This window comes from Equus asinus, chromosome 8 (assembly GCF_041296235.1).
Source record: "Equus asinus isolate D_3611 breed Donkey chromosome 8, EquAss-T2T_v2, whole genome shotgun sequence".
In the NCBI taxonomy this organism is placed as follows: Eukaryota; Metazoa; Chordata; class Mammalia; order Perissodactyla; family Equidae; genus Equus; species Equus asinus.
The window spans coordinates 31,816,653-31,839,334 of NC_091797.1; the positions used below are offsets into that span (position 1 = coordinate 31,816,653).

The 22,682-nt window shown below is 39.8% G+C and overlaps 1 protein-coding gene across 1 annotated transcript; it reads right to left on the bottom strand.

Moving 5' to 3' along the window:
- Positions 1–11,577: 11,577 nt before the first annotated feature.
- On the bottom strand, positions 11,578–19,530 carry LOC106830306 (HLA class II histocompatibility antigen, DQ alpha 2 chain-like). Its single transcript, XM_014839844.3, has 5 exons — positions 19,307–19,530; positions 15,932–16,180; positions 15,242–15,523; positions 14,816–14,990; positions 11,578–14,642 (listed from the first exon to the last, which is right to left on the bottom strand). The coding sequence occupies exons 1-4, from the start codon at positions 19,386–19,388 to the stop codon at positions 14,836–14,838; spliced, it is 768 nt and encodes a 255-aa protein (XP_014695330.3). The 5' UTR covers positions 19,389–19,530; the 3' UTR covers positions 11,578–14,642; positions 14,816–14,835.
- Positions 19,531–22,682: the final 3,152 nt, after the last annotated feature.

Here is a 22,682-nt window from a genome sequence, read left to right on the forward strand (position 1 = left end):
CTTGTCGATCAGCAGCTTGTAAGAAGTGCTCTTGCTCTCAAATTTTGTCAGTATTACAGGGTGAGAATTATGGAAGATAGTCTGTTTGAGAAGCACTGCTTTGTAGGAAGGATGTACTGGTCAATGTTCTCTGACTTTTTGGACGTGGAAATGTCTATACATTCTTAATTCGCAGTCCATGTCACTATTCATAGGGCCATGCGTGGTGTTGATGGTCCCCCAGCCAGCAGGAGAGAGTCAAAGCTGCTGGATTTTCTCTACTGTGGGGGCACTGGGACTAACAGAAAACAGTGTCACTGTCCTAGCATGAGTCACTAGAGCTAACCCTGATGATCACCTTCAGTAGGTGTGGGGGGAAAGAAGTCTAAATTTATTATTTTTATTTTTTAAAAATTTTATGAAGAGTGGCCTGTATAAAATAGCAATTTATAATTTTAAAGTGGTTCTTTTTTATCAATTTGATCAACAGAATAACTCCCACTGGATGATTACTGTTATCTCTTGAGACTCTGAAAAGTAAACTGACTAATGCGTTTATTGAAGCTAATAAAGTGGCCAAGCTAGAATCCTACTCCAAGACTTGGAGTCCAGGGATCTTTACTGTGGTGCCAAGGAGGACTCTCCCCATGGGGAGACTTGCTGTGTGGTCTCACATCTCACTGTCCTTTCCTCCCCTCAGTGGAACCTACAGTGACTGTCTCCCCATCCAGGACAGAGGCTCTAAACCACCACAACCTGCTGGTCTGCTCGGTGACAGATTTCTATCCAGGCCAGATCAAAGTTCGGTGGTTCCGGAATGGCCAGGAGGAGAGAGCCGCTGTTGTGTCCACCCCCCTTATTAGGAACAGGGACTGGACCTTCCAGATCCTCGTGATGCTGGAAATGACTCCCCAGTGAGGAGATGTCTACACCTGCCACGTGGAGCACCCCAGCCTCCAGAGCCCCATCACAGTGCAGTGGCGTAAGGGGCAGTTTGTTTCCCTTCATGGTGGGCCCCACAAGACAGAGCACAGAGCTTCCTCTGGCCCATCCCATCCTTTAGCCCTGATGTCACTAGTGAGCTGGAAATCACAGGGGACTAGAGCACTTTTAGTCTCACTGTCTTTGTAAACAATAGAGAGATCACCCTACACACCGTGGCCCTAGAACCCAGCTCTGATAGCTCTGAAGGATTGAATAATATGGCTGGTGACTGGAATCCTGGGGTCTAAGATTATAGATGTGTTCCTGAGGAACAGAGATCTACTTCCCCCTCTCTTGCCTTGGACCCACTGTGTCCAAGGGTTGGTGGGTCCTTTCCTCCCCAAGCTGTACTCAGAATGGAGAAGTGGATTGCCCTGGCACCTCTTCCTCCTGTACCTCAGACTGGACTTCAAGCTTCCTAAAGGGACGCTGTGGAGTATGGGGACAAATACTGACACTCAGGCTCTGCTCCCCAGAGGCACAGTCTGAATCTGCCCAGAGCAAGATGCTGAGTGGCGTCGGGGGCTTTGTGCTGGGGCTCATCTTCCTCGGGCTGGGCCTTATCATCCATCACAGGAGCCAGAAGGGTAAGGCGCTGTGGGAAAAGGGGGAAGATGAGCTGTGGCTGAGACCCGCTGTTCAGGGGTCCTCTGCCTCTAGATGTTCAGGGAGACCTCCTCCTCCTGACCCTGAAGGAAGGAGGCTGGGCTGGTGGTGGGAGGAGATGGAACAACCTAGGGGGAGACATTGGAACCTGATTTTACTGGTTGAAAGGTATTCCGACCACAGAGGCGACTGGTGGAGTGTGTTCTAGGACTTCCTTCCAGTTCATCATGTCTCAGTGCCTCTTTTCTGAAAGCTTCCTCCTTCAAAAGAGTCAGAGTATAGCCTTCCCTTCCTTCTAGGGACAGTTTCATTCATTCTGTGGGATTTAGCTTATAACAGTTAACACCTTGTGGTCGATGGGTAGGAGGGAAATAAATTTTCAATGAAGCTACATGTCTCATTTCACCGTGGGGGAAGAGAGGGACTGGCTGTTTCTTTAATGAGACCTTTCTCGCTATAACTTCCTTTGTGGGACCTCGTGTACCTCCAGCAGCAGGTACTGTTTCTGCTTGGATTCAGTGGGGGTGTGGTGACAGGTAAAAGAGGGAAGGGCTGAGGTGAGTGTACCTGGGCACGATGGTCTTGGTTCATGGCCTTTTCCCTGCTGCCGGAATCAAGGTTGGGGGAGAAGTTTACCTGGTTTCTGTAGGAAGCTCCCAAGGTTGTTCCCCAGAACCAGACCATCACTTTGGTGGCATCTTTCTGTCAAAGTGGGACCCAGGGCCACATTTTGGGTGTTAGACACCAGGATGATGCCTACTTTGTGCCACATATTGGTGGGTACTGATTGTGTGCATTTATAAGTGACTGAAAGAGGCTGCTAGTGGTGGAAAGAAGATGAATTATCATCTAATTTACTAAAAGGAGTGAAATCTTTGTATCCTCCGAAAGGATAACAGCTGATCCCCCGCCTCCCACACATCTGCATGGAGCAGAAGTGCTGTGTCCTCTTTAGCTGATTTCACTTTTACACAGATACTGGGGGAGGTGATGATGATGTGCCCTGGACCTCAACTTTCTCTGTCTGATGCTGCAGGGCCTCACATAGGAGGGGAGAGGGCGCATCTCTCAGGATGCCATATGCTGATTGCTCTCTATTTCTCTTTTACAGGGCTCCTGCACTGACTCCTGAGGATACTTCGACAGGGATTGGTTTTTGCTCTTCTATAATGCTTGTCTGTCCTTGCTCAGAATTCCAAGCTGCCTGGTTTGTAAATATTTTCTCCCATTCTGTAGGTTGCCTTTTCATTTTGTTGATTGTTTCTTTTACTGTGAAGAAGCTTTTTAGTTTGATATTGTCTCACTTGTTCACTTTTGCTTTTGTTGCTTATGTTTTTGGTGTCATTGCCAAGACCAATGTCAAGGAGTTTTTTCCTGAAAGTTTTATGGTTTCAGATCTTACATTTAAGTTTTTTATCCGGTTAACTTTTGTGAGTGGTATAATATAGGAGTCCAATTCCTTTTCTTTTTGAAATTTAAATTTTATGTTTTATTTTTCTATTTTTCGAGATATAAATGACATATAACATTGTATAGATTTAAGATGTATGGCATAATGATTTTATATATATATATATATATCAACATATATATGTATTGCAAAATGATTACCACAATAAGTTTAGTCAACATCCATCACCTCATATAGTTACAGAAAATTCTTTTTCCTTGTGATGATATCTTTTAAGATCTTCTCTCTTAGCAACTTTTAAATATACAATACAATAATGTTTACCGTAGTCATCATGTACGTGTTACATCCCCAGTACTTATTTGTCTTATAATTGGAAGTTTGTACCTTTTGACTGCCTTCACCTAATTCCCCCACCCCCTGCCTTTGGCAATGACAAATCTGATCTCTTTTTTTATGTTTGCTTTTTTTTAGACTCCACATATGTATGAGATCATAAGTGTTTGTCTTTCTCTGTCTGACTTATTTCACTTAGCATAATTCCCTAAAGATCCATCCATGTTGTCGTAAATGGCGGGATTTCCTTCTTTTTATGGCAGAGTAGTTTTCCATTGTATGTGTATACTCACTACATTTTCTTTATCAAATCCTCCATTGACAGGTTGTTTCCAAGTCTTGACTGTTGTAAATAATGCAGCAATGGACATGGGGGATGCAGATATCTCTTTGACACAGTGTGTTTGTTTCCTTGAGATATATACCCCCAAGTGGAATTGCCGGATCATATGGTAATTCTATTTTTAGTTTTGTGAGTAACTTCCATACTGTTTTCCATAGTAGCTGAACCACTGTACATTTCCACCAGCAGTGCACAAGTGTTCTCTTTTCTTCACATCTTCACCAGCATTTATCATTTATCTTTCTGATGATAACCATTCTAACAGGTGTGAGATGATATCTCATTGTGGCTTTGGTTTTTAATTCCCTGATGATTAATGATGTGGAGGACATTTCCAGGTACCTGTTGGCCATTTAAATATCTTTGGAAAAATGTCTATTCAGGTCCTTTCTCCATTTTTTAATTAGATTATTTGCATTTTTGCTATTAATTTGTATGAGTTCTTTGTATACTTTGGATATTAACTCCTTATCATATGTGTGGTTTGCAAATATTTTCTCCCATTCCACAGGTTCCCTGTTCATTTTGTTGATTGTTTCTTTTGCTGTACAGAAGTGTTTCAGTTTGATATAGTCCCACTTGTTTATTTTTATTTTGCTGCTTATACTCTAGGTGTCATATCCAAACAATCATTGCCAGGACCTATGTCAGTAAGCTTTTTTCCCTATGTTGTCTTCTAGGAGTTTTAGATTTTCGAGTCTTACACTTGTCTTTAATATATTTTGAGTTAACTTTTGCATGTGGGGTAAGATAAGGGTCTAGTTTCATTCTTTTACATATGAATGTCCAATTTTGCCCACGCCATCTATTGAAGACACTGTGTTTTCTCTACTGAGTATTCTTGGTTCCTTTGTCAAATATTAGATAACTGTATATGCATGAGTTTATTTCTGGGCTCTCAATTGTGTTCTATTGGTCTATGTGTCTGTTTTTATGACAGTACCACATTGTTTTGATTATTCTAATTTTGTGATGTAGTTTGAAATCAGGAAATGTGATGCCACTTGCTTTGTTCTCTTTTCCTTGGATTACTTAGGAATCTTTGGTGTCTTCTGTGTTTCCGTACAAATTTTATGATTGCTTATTCTATTTCAGTGAAAAAACGCCATTGGAGTTGGTTAGAGATTATAATGAATCTGTAGATGGCTTTGTGTGGTACGGACATTTTAACAGTATTAAGTTTTCTGAACCATGAACACAGGATATCTTTCCATTTATTTGGGTCTTCTTCAATTTCTTTCATCATTATCTTTTAATTTTCTATGTACAGATATTTTATCCTCTTGAGAGGTTAAATTTATTCCTAAGTATTTTATTGTTTTTCACAGTATTGTGAATGGGATTGTTTTCTGTATTTCTTTTTCAGATAGTTCGCTGTTAATGTACATAAATGCAATGGATCTGCATGTTGGTTTTGTATCGTCCAAATTTCCTGAATTTATTGATTAGTTCTAACAGTTTTATGGTGGAGTCTTTAGGATTTTCTATGAGTAAGATCACATAGTCTGCAAATGGAGACAATTTTACTTCTCTCTTTATAATTTGAATGCCTTTTATTTCTTTTTCTTGCCTGATTGCTCTGGATAGGACTTGCAGTGCTCTGTTGAATAGGAGTGGTGAGAGTGAGCACCCTTGCCTTGTTCCTGATCTTAGAGGAAAAGCTTTCAACTTTTTGAGGTTATTGAGTATGATGTTAGCTGTGGGCTTGTCATATAGGGCCTGTATTATGTTGAGGTATATTCCTTCTACCCAATTTGTTGAGAGTTTTTATCATGAAAGGATGTTGTATTTTTTCGAATGCTTTTTCTAAAGCTATTGAGATGATCATAAGACTTTTATGTTTTAATCTATTTTGTGGTGTTTTGCATTTATTGATTTGCATAGGTTGAAACATCCTTACATCCCAGGGGTAAATCCCTCTTGATCAGAGAGTATGATTCTTTTAATGTGCTGTTGAATTCAGTTTGCTGATTTTTTTTTTGAGAACTTTTGCATCTATTTTGATCAGGGACATTTCCCTTTCTTGTAGTGTGTGTCCTTATCTGGCTTTTGGTAATGCTGGTCTTGTAAAATGAATTTGGAACTGTTGTCTCCTCTTTAATTTTTTGGAAGAGTCTGAGAAGCACTGGCATTAATTATTCTTTAAATGTTTGGTGGAATTCACCAGTGAAAATGTCTGGGCTTTATTTTGTTAGGAGGTTTTTGGTTAGTGATTCAATCTCCTTACGTGCTATTGATTTGTGCAGATTTTCTATGTAAGAATCAGTCTTTATTGGTTGTATGTTTCCAGGAATTTATGTATTTCTTCTAAGTTATCTAATTTGTTGGCATATAATTGTTCATAGTAGTCGCCTATACTTTATATTTCCATGGTATCAGTTGTAATGTCTCTTCTTTCATTTATAATTTTACTAATTTGAGTCACGTGTCTTTTTTTATTAGTCTAGGTAAAAGCTTGTCCACTTTGTTTATCTTTTCAAAAAATCGAGTCTTAGTTTCCTTGGCCTTTTCTGTAGTCTCTTAATCTCTATTTCTGCTGTCATCTGTATTATTCCTTTCCTTCTGCTGACTTTGGGCTCAGTTTTTCTTTTTCTCGTTCCTGAGGGGTAAGTTAGGTTGCTCTTTTGAGATCTTTTTTCTTAATGTGGACATTTATGGCTAGAAAGTTCCCTCTTTATAAGAACTGTCTTTGCTGCATCCCATAAGTGGTATTTACATTTTTATTTATCTCAAGATATTTTTTGATTTCTTCTTTGAACCATTGGTTATTCAGGATGTGTTCTTTAATTTCCACATACTTGTAGAAATTCCAGCTTTCCTCTTGTTTTTTATTTCTCATTTCATACTGTCGTGGTTGGAAAAGATACTTAATATGATTGCAATCTTCAATTTATTAAGATTTGTTTTGTGACCTAACATACGATCTATCCTGGACAATATTCCTTTTGCACTTGAGAGGAACGTGTATTCTGTTGCTGTTGGATGAAATGTTCTGTATGTCTGTTAGGTCCATTTGGCCTAAAATATAATTGAAGTCCATTATTTCCTTATTGGTTTTCTGTCTGCATGATCTATCCCTTGTTGAAAATAGGCTATTGAAGTCCCCTGCTGTTATTGTACTGTTGTCTATTTCTCCCTTCAGATCCGTTGGTATTTGCTTAATGTACTTAGGTGCTTCTATGTTGGGCGCATATATACTTATGATTGTTATATCCTCTTAATGAATTGACTTCTTTATCATTGTCTAATGACCTTCTTTGTCTCTTTGACAATTTTTCACTTAAAGTTTATTTTATGTTTTGTAAGTATAGCTACCGCTGGTCTATTCTGGTTTCCACTCTCATGGAATACCTTTTTCCATCTCTTCGCTTTGAGCCTATGTGTGTCCTTAAAGTTGGAGTGAGTCTCTTGTAGGCATCATATAGTTAAGTGTTTTTTGCTGTTGATTGTTTTTTTTAATCCATCCAGCCACTCTATGCTGTTTGATTGGAGAATTTAATCTGTTTATGTTAAGAGTAATTATTGATAGGAAAGTCATTACTAAGCCATCTTATTGTTTTCTGGCTGTTTTGTAGTTCCCTTATTTTTTTCTTCCTCTCTTACTACCTTCTTTTGTAAATTGATGAATTTCTGTAGTGGTATGCTGTGATTCCCTTCCTTTATCTTTTGTGTATCTACTGTAAGTTTTTGCTTTGTTGTTACCATGAGGCTTACATAAAAAATATACATATAAATGGGGCTGGCCCCGTGGCCGAATGGTTAAGTTCACGCGCTTCGCTGCAGGCGGCCCAGTGTTTCGTTGGTTCGAATCCTGGGCGCGGACATGGCACTGCTCATCAAACCACGCTGAGGCAGCGTCCCACATGCTACAACTAGAAGGACCCACAACGAAGAATATACAACTATGTACCGGGGGGCTTTGGGGAGAAAAAGGAAAAAATAAAAAAAATCTTAAAAAAAAAATACATATAATAATCTATTTTACACTGATAACAATTTAACTTCAATTGCATAGAAATGCTCTCCCCTTTTCCTTTCCCCTGTTATATTTTTGATGTCACAGTTTATCTCTTTTCGTATTGTACATTCATTAAAAAATTATTATATCTAGTTATTTTGAATACTTTTTTCCTCAGTCTTATACTAGGTTTAAGTGGTTAATACACCACCCTATTACAGTTATGAGAGTGTTCTGAATTTGACTATATACTCACCTATACCAGCGTGTTTATATTTTCATCTGTTTTTGTGTTATTAATTAGTGTCCTTTCTTTTCAGGTTGAAGAACTCATTTCAGCATTTCTTGCAAAGCAGGTCTAGTGGTGATGAACTCTCTCAGATTTTGTTTGTCTGGGAAACTCTATTCCTCCTTCACTTGTGAAGGACAACTTTGTCAGCTACAGTATTCTTGGTTGGCAGGTTTTTCTTTCGGTAATTTTGATTATATCACCCCCTCTCCCCTGGCTTGTAAACTATATGTTGAGAAATCTGCTGATAGCCTTATGGGGATTCCCTTAAGAATTACAAGCTTCTTTACTATTGCTGCTTTTAAAATTACTTCTTTGTCTTTGATTTTTTACTGTTTTATTATAATGGGTCTTAGAGAAGATCTCTAAATTGGGTTTATTTCTTGACCTATAGCTTCACAAACTTCGATATCCAAATCTCATCCCAGAATAGGGAAATTCTCAGCCATTGTTTCTTTAAATAAGTTTTGTGTTCCCTTCTGATTCTGGGACTCTAGTCATTCAGAGTGTTAGTTTTTTTTTTTTTTTTTTTTTTGGAGGAAGATTAGCCCTGAGCTAACATCTGCTGGCAATCCTCTTCTTTCTTGCTGAGGAAGACTGGCCCTGAACTAACATCTGTTTCCATCTTTCTCTACTTTATATGTGGGACACTTATCACAGCAAGGCTTGACAAGTGGTACATGGGTCCACACCCAGGATCTGAACCAGCGAACCCCAGGCTGCCAAAGCAGAATGTGCGAACTTGACCACAGTGCCACTGGTCTGGCCCCTCAGAGTGTTACTTTTGATGATATTCCATAGACACCTAGGTTTTCTCACTGCTTTTCATTTGTTTGTCTTTTTCTGCCTTGACTGCATAGTTTCAAAGTTCCTGTCTCCTAATTCATAATTTCTTTCTTCTACTTGACCCTGTCTGCTGTTGATGCTCTCTATTGCATTTTTTTCATTTCTCTTATTGTATTTTTCATCTCCAGAATTTCTGTTTGGTCCTTTTTTGTGATTTTTATTTCTCCATTAAACTCCTTCTTTTGTTCATGTATTGTTTTCTTGATCCCATTGAATTGTTTTCTGTGTTCTATTTGAGCTTCCTTAAAATAGCTATTTTGAATTCTTTATTGGGTAAATCACAGATCTCGATGCTTTGGCCCAAGTTACTGGGAGGTTATTTTGATCCTCTAGGGGTGTCATGTTTCCTGATTTTTAATGTTCCTTGAAGACCTGCATTACTGTCTTTGCATTTAAAGTAGCAGTTATCTCCAGTCATTACTAACTGACTTAAATATAGAAATATCTTTCACCAGTCTTGCTAGGGACATGAGGCTTTTTCAGACCTTCTGTGGATATGCCTTCTCCACACTCTTGGTCCTTCCTGTGGAAGAATTCTTAAGCTTGTATGCTTTCTCTAGATCTTGCAGCATCCTGGGCTGGGTGCTGGCAGTCTCCTTTTTGCTTTTGCTAGGGTAGAGCTAAAGCTTAAGTTTGTGTTCTCTCATTGGCCTGCAGATTTTGGTTATCTTTCTGCACTACTTACTAGTAGTTTGCCTAAGCTCGTTCTTGCTGTCCTTGGTTAGTGTGCAGAGAGAGTTGACCACAGCTTGAGGATGTGTGGGTAAGATTCATGGAGTGTTGGGGGTGCCTGTGGTCCATTTGGTGGAACCCACAGGTGAGGGATCCCTAGTGGCTCAATCATAGACTTCTTAGTGGAGTCCATGACACAGTTATTAGGATCTGTGCCCCTTAAGTATCCTCCAAGAGTCCTATCTGCTGCTCTCCCAGCCTTTTCCCACCCTCGGTAATGCAACTCATGACTCTCTACTCTGGGTGGAGTAAGAGAGAAATGGGCCTCTTTTGCAGCAACTTGCACAGCTGTGGAGGCCAGGCACTCACTCACACTCTCTTACGTTCCCCATGGGACAGATTACAGGTTGAGAAAGTCTCTCTTGGCACTGAGTTGTGCCACCTTGGGGGAGGGGTGATGCAGGTAAAGTCAAACTGTTCCTCTTCCCCTCTCCTGTGCATCCAACCTTGTCTTTCTTTGCTTCAGTAGTATGCTGGAACTTCTCTGCTGGAAAACTGGACTTCCACAAAGGCTCTCTTGTCTGTGGGTGATTGTCTAAGACAGTGTTCTCCAGGGGCTCCTGGACCAGGCTCAGAGGGGCTAAAGCCAGTTCACAAGCCATTACAGTGTCCCTAGCTTAAAGTGAAGTCTGTAAGCCTGTTACTGGATGCACAGGTTGGTGAGACTCCTCCCAAGTCCCTTAGTGTATAGTGCTGGGTCTTATAACTTCCACAAAGGCACTTTTGCCCATGGATAAACGCCAGTTGTTAAGAGGGGGATATGAAGGAGAGATGGTCTTATTCGGCCATGTTGCTGATGTCATTCCCCAAGTGCGTTTCTATTTCCTGATTTACAACCTCACTTTACTAAGTCATATCCTTAACTGACTTCCAATAAAATTATGCATGGTAGGTAAATTTTAGATCCTTTCTTGTTTAACAGTATTTTTATTCATTCTTTGTGCCTGATTGTGATTTTCAAAAGGTATACGTTTATTAATAGAAAATAGTTTTCCTTTAGAACTTGAGGGCCTTCCTTATTATCTTAATGATAGAAGTATCTGGCAGTCTGACTTTTAGTCTGTTGTCAGGTTGTTTTGTTTTGTTTTTTCCCACTGGAATAATTTATGCTTTTCCTTTAACTCTTGAGGTTCTGAAATTTTTAAAATGATGTATTTAGTGATGAATCTTTTTTTCATTAATTTTGCTAAATATCTGAAAACCCCATTATGTGTAAAGAATTAGGTCTATTATATCTGGGAAATTTTCCCTTATTATTTGTTTTGGTAATCCGCTTTTTGATTTCTCTGTTTCTCTCTTTAGCTGTGTTACTTGATGTTGGACTTCCTGGGTCTATTCTCTGTGTCTTATCTTTTCTACAATATATTACACTTCTTTTTTTTTTTTTTTTTTTAAAGCTTGGCATCTGAGCTAACAACTGTTGCCAATCTTCTTTTTACTTTTTCTTTTTCTCCCCAAATTCCCCCAGTACATAGCTGTATATTTTAGTTGTGGGTCCTTCTAGTTGTGGCATGTGGGATGCCACCTCAACATGGCACAACGAGTGGTGCCATGACTGCCCCCAGGTTGTGAACCGGTGAATCCCTGGGCTGCCAAAGTAGAGCATGTGAACTTAACCACTTGGCCATGGGGCCGGCCCCTAGGTTACATTTCTTTGTCTTCTTTTTTCATTTCACAGAGGTTTTCTCAATTTTCCAAACTTTCTCTTAAATTTTTCACTTTTGTCATCCCCTATTATTACTTTTATAGATGCAATATCTTTTCATTTAGGATTCTAAAATAAAACTTTTTTTCCCATTTATTAAAAAGACATGATTGCTCTTTTTAGAATTAATTTTAATTCTGATGTTTTAAAATTATGAGAACACTTTATGAATGAGTCCTTTAATAAAATGCAATGATTATTAAATCTGCTTTCCTTGGTACTTCTTGGGGAAGAAGTCTTAATAGGGTAACATTCGTATATTTCTAGGACACTAGTCATAATGCCATTCAATATAAGCTTTATATGACAATAACATACATATATACATATATACAAACACATACACACACACACACACCCACCTCCAAAATGCTGGAGTCTTACCCCATGAAATCATTGAGATTTATTTGAAATACTATTGTTGAAAACTCTTCTCAGCACATTTGTGCATTTTCAGGTGACTTACTTTTTTTTAATACTAAAATTTATATTTTATACATTCGGCATCATAGTAGCTGATCTTTTGCTTTCTTTTTTTAATGCACTTTATTTAAGAACAATTTTAGGTTCACAGCAAAATTGAACAGAAGGTAAAAATATTTTCCATATCCCCCTGTTCTCATCATGCAGAGCCTCCCCTATTATCAAAATTCTCCACAAGAGTGGTACATTTGTTACAATTGATGAACCTACATTAACACATCATTATCACCCAAAGTCTATAGATAACATTAGGGTTTGCTCTTGGTGTTGTGCATTCTATGGGTTTAAACAAATGTGTAATGACATGTATGCACTGTTAAAGTATCATACAGAATAGTTTCACTGCCCTAAAACTCCTCTGTGCTCTGTTACCTGCATTTTAATGATCATCTCTGGTTCAGATTTCCTGCATTTACTAATTCCTAGCTTGCATTTTTAATTATTTTCTTACTTTTACATCATAGCTTTTTCTCTTTGAATCTTCTCTATTTCCTCCCCAGACTAGACATGCATAAAGATCTGTTGCATGTAACATAGCTTGACTAAAAATTTAGGAGCCATATGGAGGGGACATGTATTTCATTAGAGATTAAAAACTAAAGATACAGGGGCCGGCCAGTGGCGCAGCAGTTAAGTGCGCACGTTCTGCTCTGGCGGCCCGGGGTTCACCAGTTCAGGTCCTGGGTGCAGACATGGCACCATTTGGCAAGCCATGCTGTGGTAGGTGTCCCATATATAAAGTAGAGGAAGATGGGCACGGATGTTAGCTCAGGGCCAACCTTCCTCAGCAAACAGAGGAAGATTGGCAGCAGTTAGCTCAGGGCTAATCTTCCTCAAAAAAAAAACTAAAGATATATATTACAAATTCTTGCCCTAAGAGTTCTCTTAGCAACCCCTTCACCAATGATATGTCACTGACTACTATACTCTATCCATTTTCTCAGCCTAACTCAATGTCAGCCCCTCTCACTCTAGAGTGGAAAAAAATTCTCCGATTGACATATGAAAAGAAATTCATCCATAGCTCTTCGTTTGAATCTCCTAAATCCTGAAAGGGCTCAGAAAAACAGAATTGACTTTTTTTATAATATGATTCATTCTTTTAAGTAAATTAATTATGGATATATCTAGCAATGTTTTCTTATATATTTGTATACTATCTATAAGGCACTGACTATATAATGAGATTATTCAAAATCTGTCAATGTATCTTCAAGGAAAGTATTATCACTCTCACATTATAGATGATAAAAATACAGCTCATAAATGTTAGATACTTTAGCCAGTGTTATAAAGTTTAAAATACCAGCTATAAACGACTGAGTCCAGGATTAGGATATAGATTTCTTCACATCAAATTATCTGTACCAGTTATGTGTTAATATTTTGTCTTTTTTCCCTAATTATATTTTTAGCTCACTGATGCAGATGGCATGGGCAGGATTAGCTTCATACCTTAAATAATGCCATCCTAGATGCAGTGTATGGACACAGGATTTGCAGAGTGGAAAGAATGAGGCAAAGTGCCTGAAACAATTTCAAGGGCAAAATGACTCCAAGTCAAGTCACACATACTCTCAAGAGTGTGGTCATGGACAGACTCAGGAGAGCCAGAGAGTCCCATCTGTTGATCCATTTCCTCTGCAAGAGTTTCCACTAGGAGACAGTGAAGATAAAAGAGGATGCAGCGCCATAGCTGCTGCTACATTGTCTCAACAATGTTGTCCCTCCTGGGATTTGTCTCTCACAGGCTCCTGCCTTCCTTAGCCAGGATAGGTGAGGGGCAGGGGGCTGGGCATACAGGGTTTTTTACTGTTTCCCAGGGCACAGAGGGATTCTGTGAGCTTGAGTTAGGCTTTCTGCCTAGAAACATCCTGCAGCTACATTCATTCTACTGTCCCTGACATTCCATGGTGGCACAGGAAAATCTATGTGGTTATCTAGCAGGGCTTCATCTAAGAAGTGAGGTAAACCCTTGTTCTAGGGACACTAAATTTGTCTGTGGTTTTTACCTCGACATTTTTCCATTGTTACTAACCCTAAGTAAGGACAAAGTATCGGTCCTTCTCAGATACCTGCATTATTGTCCTATTCTAACACTCTTCTAACTGCCTTTCATTGCTTTTCCTGCCTGGAGAATTCTTATCTCCTCAAGAGTGAGGAGGGGAGAACAAAGCTTCTACTATCATCATTTGTTCTTCACAAATTTAAACTTTTGGGAACAAATTTTTACTTCAGTACAAAAATTTTGACTTTTGGTACTTTTCAGTTTCAAAATTCCTTTCCCCTAACTTATTTGTCTGTCATAACTTTTAAAAACTATATTAAAATGAATACAGACTTATTTCTTGTTTTTTATATTTCTGCTATAACAAATGAACACTGAAGGCTTAAGGCATGTGTTACCTTCACTGATGCCTGAACTGGGGGTCGGGGGTTGGGGGAGTTGGAGTGGCCAAGGGTGGGAACACAAGGAAGAGAGAAATATTAACCTTAGCTAAGATATCAAAATATTATCAGTTTATACTTGGATGCACTTCGGTTATGGGGCATGAAACATGATCTGGAAAATGAAAAATGACATTAAATGAGCCTGCAGCATAAGGGACCATGGTTCTAGTCAGCCCTGAGATGAAATACAGGAAAAATTTTAATAAAAGATCTCATAAAGGAGAATTTATTGCTTCCATGGAGACGTTGGATCAGGGTCTCTAGAGATTAGGTAACTGGGTGGAATATCCCAGGGATCCCATAGTAGGTAACAATTGAGAAGAGAAAAAATAATCAGGCAGTCAGGGGGAGAATTCTGAAGAGTATGAGAGCTCTTGGGAGATACAGCACCTTGAGTCCCAGGGAAGAGGTTAGAGGAAAAACGATGAAGAAGAGAAGGAGTATGATGAACTGGGCCAGAAAATAGTGCGAGGTCATCTAGCACATCCACTCTTCTGCTCTTGTAGATGGGCAACTTGCCTGCAATAGGACGGACATGAGGTTGATGGATCCTATAGTGCTCCTGTGCCGTCATCAAGCCCTTTCCCAATTCTCCTACTTTTCAACCACATTTGTGTTCATAATCTCCTCCCACTTTCCTTCCTCCTGTATTGTGTCTCCAGCTCCCAGTTCTGACAAATCTGAAGTCTTACCTTCCCTTCTATGGTGCAACTCACAAGCATCCTTGGTGTCTTAAGGCACCACCTGAGCGGAGGCCTCGGATGATGAGGAAGGTGCCCACCACGATGCCCACAAAGCCAACAGCCAACCCCAGGGCGCAGACCACAGTCTCTGTCAGCTCTGACACAGGAGTTGGAATCTCAGGTTCTGTGAAAGTGAAGTTGTGGAGGTTAGAATACAGAATATTCCTGTGCATGTACATTGGCTGGAGTGGGCTGGGGTGTGGTTCTGAAAAGACTTAGGGCAAAAAGTTTAGGTAGGAGAGTGAAGTCTATAATTAGGAATCTTTGAAGCATGGAAAACAAGATTTGGGCCATGAGATTTAGGAGCTAAAAGACAGAATGTTCTGAATTTGACAGAGAAAAGACGGTTCCAAAAGGAGTGGAACTCATACATACCCCAGTGTTTCAGAAGTGGCTCGTCGAGGCCCCAGTGCTCCACCTTGCAATCATAAATATCGTCAGCAGAAGGGAGAAAGGTGAGGTAACTGATCTTCAGGAAGGAATCATCAGTCTTGGGGAGGAAACTCATCTCAAAAACACCTTCACTGACTGAGTGCCCATTCCTCAACCATGTGACTTTGATCACAGGAGGGAAGATGTTGTCCACAAGACAAATGAGGGTATTGGGCTGACCCAGCATCACAGGAGACTTGGGAAACACAGTCACCTCAGGAACCTCTATGGTGAAGAAATAGCACTGTTACGAATTGTGAATAGCTTTGCCCTGGGAAAAGAAGACTTATTCTTTCCCTTCTGCTTGGGAAACAATATACACTGCCTGCACTTTATCCCTGTGCCCTTCTCTCTGTGGGCGTGCTTGCTAAGGTAGGATGTCTATGGGACTCCTCTTTGAAGGATTCAAGGATTGTGTTAGGGGGTAAGCATCCTTGTATTAAACAGAATATGTGATTTTTGAGATGGGAGAGGATGAGGGTTCAGTAATTACTGAAAGATCTGAGGACTTCTTGGAAAGGAGATAATTTTATAGAATATTGAAGGATGAGTATCTATCCCTAGGGAAGAAGGGAGTGAGGTTGGTATGAAGGGATAGATTCAATAAGGGGAGGCAGAATGGTGGACACATACCATTGGTAGCAGCAGTAGAGTTGGAACGTTTAATCCAGATGTCCAAGTTGTGTTTTGCCGTAGCCACATTTCTCAGTCCACCCTGTGGGTCAAAAGTTACAAACTCGCCAAACTCAGGCAGCCGCCACACAGTCTCCTTCTTCTCCAGGTCCACATGGAACTCCTCATCTCCATCAAATTCGTGGGTGAACTGACCAAAATCACCATAAGACTCATAGATGACTGTGCCATAGGAGGCAAAGTGGTCAGCTGATGAGTGAGGGTGAGGAGCAGGACAGTGGAAAACAGAGGGAGAGAAAAGAACCTTATTAAACAAAGTGACAGAAGAAATCGACTTTCAAATATTGTGGGCTTCATCTTTGGCTGTCTCTAGGCAAAATTCCCAGCACCTGATTCCTTCCCCCTCAGTGTTGGTAGCTGCCCAGTTAGAATCCAGTTTGTCTTTCCATATAATGTACGCTCTAGGAGGGCGGAATTTCACAGGCCGTGCTTATTGCTATTCCCTATGTGCCTAGCTCAGTGCCTGGCACACTCTCGGCTTACAATACAGCTTGTAATGGGATGAAAGAAGAAGTGAATTAACTATCATGGTATTAGCTTTCTTCCTCAGAGATTCAGTTTACTTCCTTCTACTTCATAAGTTTTCTCTCTCACTTTTTCATCAGTTAACAACACGTTCATCATAGTTGTTCTTCCCTCAGGACTCCCCTCAGAGCAGAACATTTACTACACAGCAATTCCGTCCTCATTTTCTTTTTCTTTCTTTTTTTTTTTTAACCAAGAAAAGGCACACAGGATCTTATTATTTTAAAAGAGATTGCTCTGTTATAGGGTATAAGAATGATTATGACAGTGACAGTAACATTACAAAATATGTAAAAAATAAACAATGCTTTTAAGGTCAAAGTTTTATTAACAGTAATGATCATTAAAGGAGAGCACCTGATTCCTTCCAAAAGAAAAAAATGGAAGTTTTATTAGATTTTCAATTTCTGTTATTCCTCTGACATCGTGAGGAGCAGGGAGTCAAACATCAACCAGGCATGGTCTCTGCCCTCAAGGAGCTTATTGAACAGTGGGAGAGTCAGGTGAGTAAAGGACTATATATTGTATACTGTGGCAAGTTCTGTGGTGGGCAAATCAATAGCCTCATAGTCCAACATCTTCTGCAACTACCTCATCTGCCAATCAAACCAAACTATATTATCCTTTCATGTTCCTTGACCTTTGCAGGGGTCTGTTTTTCTCCCTGAAATGAAATTATCTTTTAGGATTTCCCAGGCAAATCCAGCTCATTCTTGAAGTTCCTACTTAGTTACCAACTTTTTAGCTAAGTTCTCTTATTAAATATGTTTTTGATCACGTTTATGACTCCAACCCTTTCATCCCAATGTTCTGCTCTCCACATTTCTTTATTCCTCACCAAGTTCACTCTCTTGCCTACCCAGCATGACTCCCTCAGTTGATCGCCTAAAAGGCTCTCCAACAAAGCCTCCTTATCCTTGCAATGAATCTTCTTGACTCCTTTTTCAGACATGAATATGTGTGATTATTCTTTTCATCAGGTACTTGTCCTGGGCTGCTTACAGTTGATGAAGAACATCACACTGCTGATGGCCACTGGGACCCAATTCACTTTTATAGTTTCAGCCTCAACTGAGTCCACTGTCCTGCTCAGCAGTGGTCCTTTTGCTTTCCTGCACCATGTTCTTTCCATCACTAATCTGTGCACCCTCCAGGGGACAGACAGCATTTTTTGAATCCCCAAAACAGCTTGCTATGTGCACAAAAATGGGTATTGAATATCAATTGCTATTCTTGAGAATCACAGAGATTTGGGGGAAGGCCAACAGACACAGAGGTAGCAGAACGATATGACAGTCAGAATCAGTGGTGATCAGAGCTGCATAATGACTTGTGAGCCCTAAGCTCTGTTGCTTTTGTGGACCCCTTCTTCCATAAAAACATTAAAAATTGTATTTTATGACTATATTGGTATAAAAACAAATATAATTCAGGCTGGATTAAAAATTAAAATATTTTCTTCCATTCTAAAAGTTCATTTTTCCTTTAATTTTAAAAGAAATTAAAACATGTTCATGGAGCCCTACAAGTATCACAGGCCCTTGGCACTGTGCCCCTGTTCCTCAAGTGTAAGTCGAGCTCGAGCACAGCACTATGGTCTGACACTGAAGAAAGAAAATTTGGAAGCGCTCTGGAGAAGCAGATGAAACTTCCACTACCATTAGAATGGGAGCAGCCATGGTTAATAAAGTTGCTGAAAATTAAAGTAACTTCCATTTCACTTCCCCTTTTAACTATTTGGCTTTTGTACTTTGACTTTTACAAACTCACTCTTCATGTCTATAAAACAACAGGGCAAAGAGCCAGGGATGGATCCCGGAAGGAAAGGACGGTAAAGGAATGTATGAAGAGAGCCTGGAAAGAGGTGGACACCAAGAGGTAGCGGGGCCTAAGGGACCAAATAATTACCCTGTTCTTGCCCAGTTTTCCTCTGATAGGTCTCCATTAGATGAAGTGTAAGATAGGCAATTTGGGCTGAGGATTTGAGAATAATGTAATTTAATTCACTAAGTTTTTAATCATAACGTTTTCAATTTTAAAATAAAAATAAAGATATTTACTTGATTAAAGAAAGAAATGAAGCTACAGCTGTAGTAGTAATAATAAAAAATAAGAATAATCATTGACATTTATATGCCTCCATTATTTAGAAAGCATATCTACATACCTATTGTATTTGATTATTTGTGAGGTAACATATTTGAGGTAACTGAGATAAAATGAGGATTATGGGGTAAAATGACTTGTCTAAACGCATTCAGCTGGGCTCATTTACCCACTCCCGACCTGTGCCAGTTCCCAACATGGAAATGTAGGTAAATCTGAGACAAAGAAAAGGTCATCTTTCTTTATATCTGTAATTTATGGAACTATTTACCCCAAGATAAAGCATAGGAGAAATATATAAGAACTTCAAAAGTTGTTCAGAGAAGTTTGGGAGCAAATAGTTCACAAAATTTTAGTAACAAAACATCCACGTGTGAAAACATCCCTAGACTTTGAGGCAATCATGAATGAATGCCATGGGACCTTCCAGCCTATATTCACTGGATCCAGTAACAGGAACAGAATAATGCCTTGGTGAACTCTGCAACAGCACAGGCAGCAAAGAGAGTGGCTTGGGACTCTAGTTTCCTGAAGGAAGAAGAAGCATAGTTTTTAAATCTGCTCAATATTGAGAACGCCTTTGAAGACTCTCTACTATTTCTGTGCCAATATCTATCCTTTTGTTCCAGTTCTAATTCACTATTCCCCAAGTCCAGTCTCCACATCCCTCAACTATGCACTCACCCACAATGTCTTCACCTCCACAGGCGCTCATCATGGTGGTCAGGGTGAGGGCCCCCAGAATCAGAGCTCTGTTTAGGATCATTGTCTTCTCAGAGTGGTCTCAGCAGGTGCTGTTTTGAGTTGGACAGCCACGGAGAGGACTGAGCTGAGAAGGAACTCTAAAGACACCCGAACTAAACCCTACCAGATCAGGTTCTGGCCAATCAGAAAAATCCCCTATGATGACACCTCAGTTGCCAGTTGAAGACTTTGTACTAAGAGGCCTGGAAGGGATTGGGAAATCCCCTGGTTCTGATGTAGCCTCAGCTCAGAGAGGACCTGAGGGAATTTTCTATGAAAGGAGGGAGGATATTAAATCAGAATCTTCTCACATGTGTGTATGCCTGCTGGAGACTAGAGGGGTGGGAATTTCTGAGCAGCCTCATGGATAGATGAGGTCATTACCAATAGGGTGTCCTTCAGGATTTTCTGGGTTACAACCTCCAAGAATTCTCCCAAGTTGATCTCCCTCCCTGGCAGTCCCCATCCCCTTGCTTTCCCTGGCATCCATAGGTGGGTTAGCTGTCTTTCTTTTTGTTTCCATAACGCATATAGAATTCTCTAAATTTTGAGTTGACTCGCCTAACTAGGGCATCTCCTCTGGAGGTAGCCAAGGAATACCTTTGCCTTTTCTATTTATATAAATCCAGTTGAGTAAGTTCTTCTTCTCATGCTCTCAAAAGCTTCAATATTTGTACCCAGGGCAATGAAAGGAGTTATAATGTCATGTAGTGCTGCCTACAGTAACTGCATGATCTTTCATCTGAATTTTTTCCCTGCCATGAGTATTCTTTATGCTTTGTATTTTGCTGCCACCTGTCTACATTGAAAGGAAATTTGGAGACATTGATTATATTAGAGAAAGCTCTAGCTGCCTCATTCTATGATTTTTATTTTTTAAATTAAAGAATGTCAAGTCAAACGTTGATGTTGGAATGAGAGGAATTGCTGTGACTCAGAATATTGTTTTTCTTCTCTTGATCTACTGGATCTTTTTATATTCTTTCTCCTGCCACATCAAAATTCCAGATATTTGCAGAGGACTAGGGATTGGGCTAAAGTCAAAGGCAGTCATCAGAGGGAGACTCATTTTTTCAGAAGAATCAATTTTCTGGATTTTATGGAAGCCACAAATTAAGGGGGCTCCATTTTGAATCAGTCACCGTATCCCTGTTAGATGGCCCTCAGTTCCTCAGCACTCTGCCTTACCTCACAGTGACAGAGACTGTAAAGAAATGTGAGACAGAAAAAGCCCTGGCATCTGGGAGCTTCCTGATGCAATTAATTAGGCCTTGGTGATGCCAGGAGCTGGCCTGGTACTCACAGCTCGGTTTTGGTGTTTTCCTGCTGAACATAAACAATTTCACAGAACAGCAGTATCAGACAGCCACGCTGTGACCACAGTGGATCAAGACAGAAAAAAGGCTGCTCAGTAATCACGTCTGAACACAAACGAAACATGAACATTGTCCAAACCACAAAAATGGCCAAGCATAGCTTTCTCTTAAATAAAATGAAGGACTACTGCTTCTGTATCAATTATAGCTTCAGCCTCAGTATAGTCTTCTTTCCGTCTAGGCAGGATTACTAAGATGTCCAGTTATAGTATTATCCCACCCATCACCCACTTCCTCACAGAATCCAATTAAGGGCAAAGTCCCTCTTTTTTAAAATCATCCTCAAAATCACCTAACACAATCTCAAACCCTAAAATATTTAATGATCAGTTTCATGTGTTGGCTAGGCTATGGTCCTCAGTTATCCAATCAAACGTTAATCTAGGTGTTGCTCCAAAGATATTTTGTAGATGCAATTAAGGTCAATAATCAGTTGACTTTAAGTAGGAGAGGTTATCCTAGATAATTTGAGTGAGCCAGATCCAATCAGCTGAAAAGTCTCAAGAGCAGAGCTGAGGCTTCCCTGAGGGAGAAGAGATTCTACTGCAGCCTGCACCTCAGCCTGTGCTGGGAGTTCCAGCCTCCTCTTCCTGACAATGGCCTGCCCTATGGATCTCGGACTTGCCTACTCCCCACAATTGTGTAAACTAATTCCTTACAATAGTTCTCTCAATAGACAAAGAGGCTGGTTCCAACCCTGACTTAGGAGATGCTCCATGATTTCCCATGGTGAGTTTTCTCCTTCACTGCAATGAACAATAAAACCAAGTTGTTCATCCATGGGTGGGCTCCTGTTGGTCTTTGGCTAGAGGCATTGACAGTATCTAATTAGGTGATTGTGAGGATTACACATATACTTGGAATGAAAAATTCCTAGGTCTCTTTAAATATACTTGTCATACTTTAATATTATCCACATTTTATAAGGAGGACATTGGAGCTCAGAGAGGTGAAGGAATTTGCCCAGGGTCACATAGCTAGTAAGTGGTGGAACTGAAATATGACAAGGGCAAGCCAGGGGTCCTTGCCAGGGGAGGGGATCTCTTTCTGTTGTGGATTCAGAAGCCGGTACCCTAACATAACTGATATAGATATTTGATCCTATAGTTGGCCTTATCATTCTTTCTAGCCTCTGCCACTGTGAACCAAGAGGGTTTGTGAGGTCCCCCTTGAGAGGTGCTCCTTTTACCATAGAGTATCCTCCTTTCTGTGCAGTAAATACCATGTTCCTATGCTTTTTCCTGGATCTAGACTTTCCTGCCTTGTATCTCGCAGGAGTTACTCAAGATTTTGGCAAATGATCACAATCTTTCTTGATGGTGCTCCAGAATTTCACGTATTAATATAACAGTTAAAAAAAATTCATAAAAAAACATGCCAGATCAGAATTGTATCTTGCATGGGAAATTGAAGGTCTGGTCTCAGATCTCATTTCTTGTGGGATGAAGGGAAAGTCCCGGCAAGGCACTGTCATCAACTAAGGAATAGGAGATGAGCTCTCTGTCTTCAATGTAACCTTTTCTCCTCTTCCTGCTTCATCCAGCTATCACACAAGGATCCTTGTTCTAGTCGCTTCTGTTTTCAGGTCATAATTATAATATAAAGTAAAATTATTAGTAATTTAGACTCAGAGCAAAGGTGTACCATTTTGACAGAAACTAATTTGTTACCTGTCTAATAGGAAAATGGAAGGCCCTTTTATAAATTAATGGTGGCAACAAAATTTAGAGTTTAAATTTTACTTTGTTCCACAATTTTCTTAAGTACTGATTTACATGTTATTGATTTCATAATTAAAATTGTCAATATAAACAGGATGTATCATCATTACTTACATCATTGAGAGCCCCCTAAGAAATTATTTAGACAGAACGCATGTTAGTTCTAATTAACACTTATAATAGTCTCTAAAAACGTGCTTATTTTCAAATTCTTTAGTC

What these genes read in the sequence shown, in the direction of transcription:
- LOC106830306 (XM_014839844.3), bottom strand. Translation starts at nt 19,388, where the DNA reads ATGATCCTAAACAGAGCTCTGATTCTGGGGGCCCTCACCCTGACCACC. An exon ending in CTCTACTGCTGCTACCAATG is followed by an intron (nt 15,524 to 15,931) that starts GTATGTGTCCAC and finishes TCTTCACCATAG; the next exon opens with AGGTTCCTGAGGTGACTGTG. An exon ending in GCCACTTCTGAAACACTGGG is followed by an intron (nt 14,991 to 15,241) that starts GTATGTATGAGT and finishes TCACTTTCACAG; the next exon opens with AACCTGAGATTCCAACTCCT.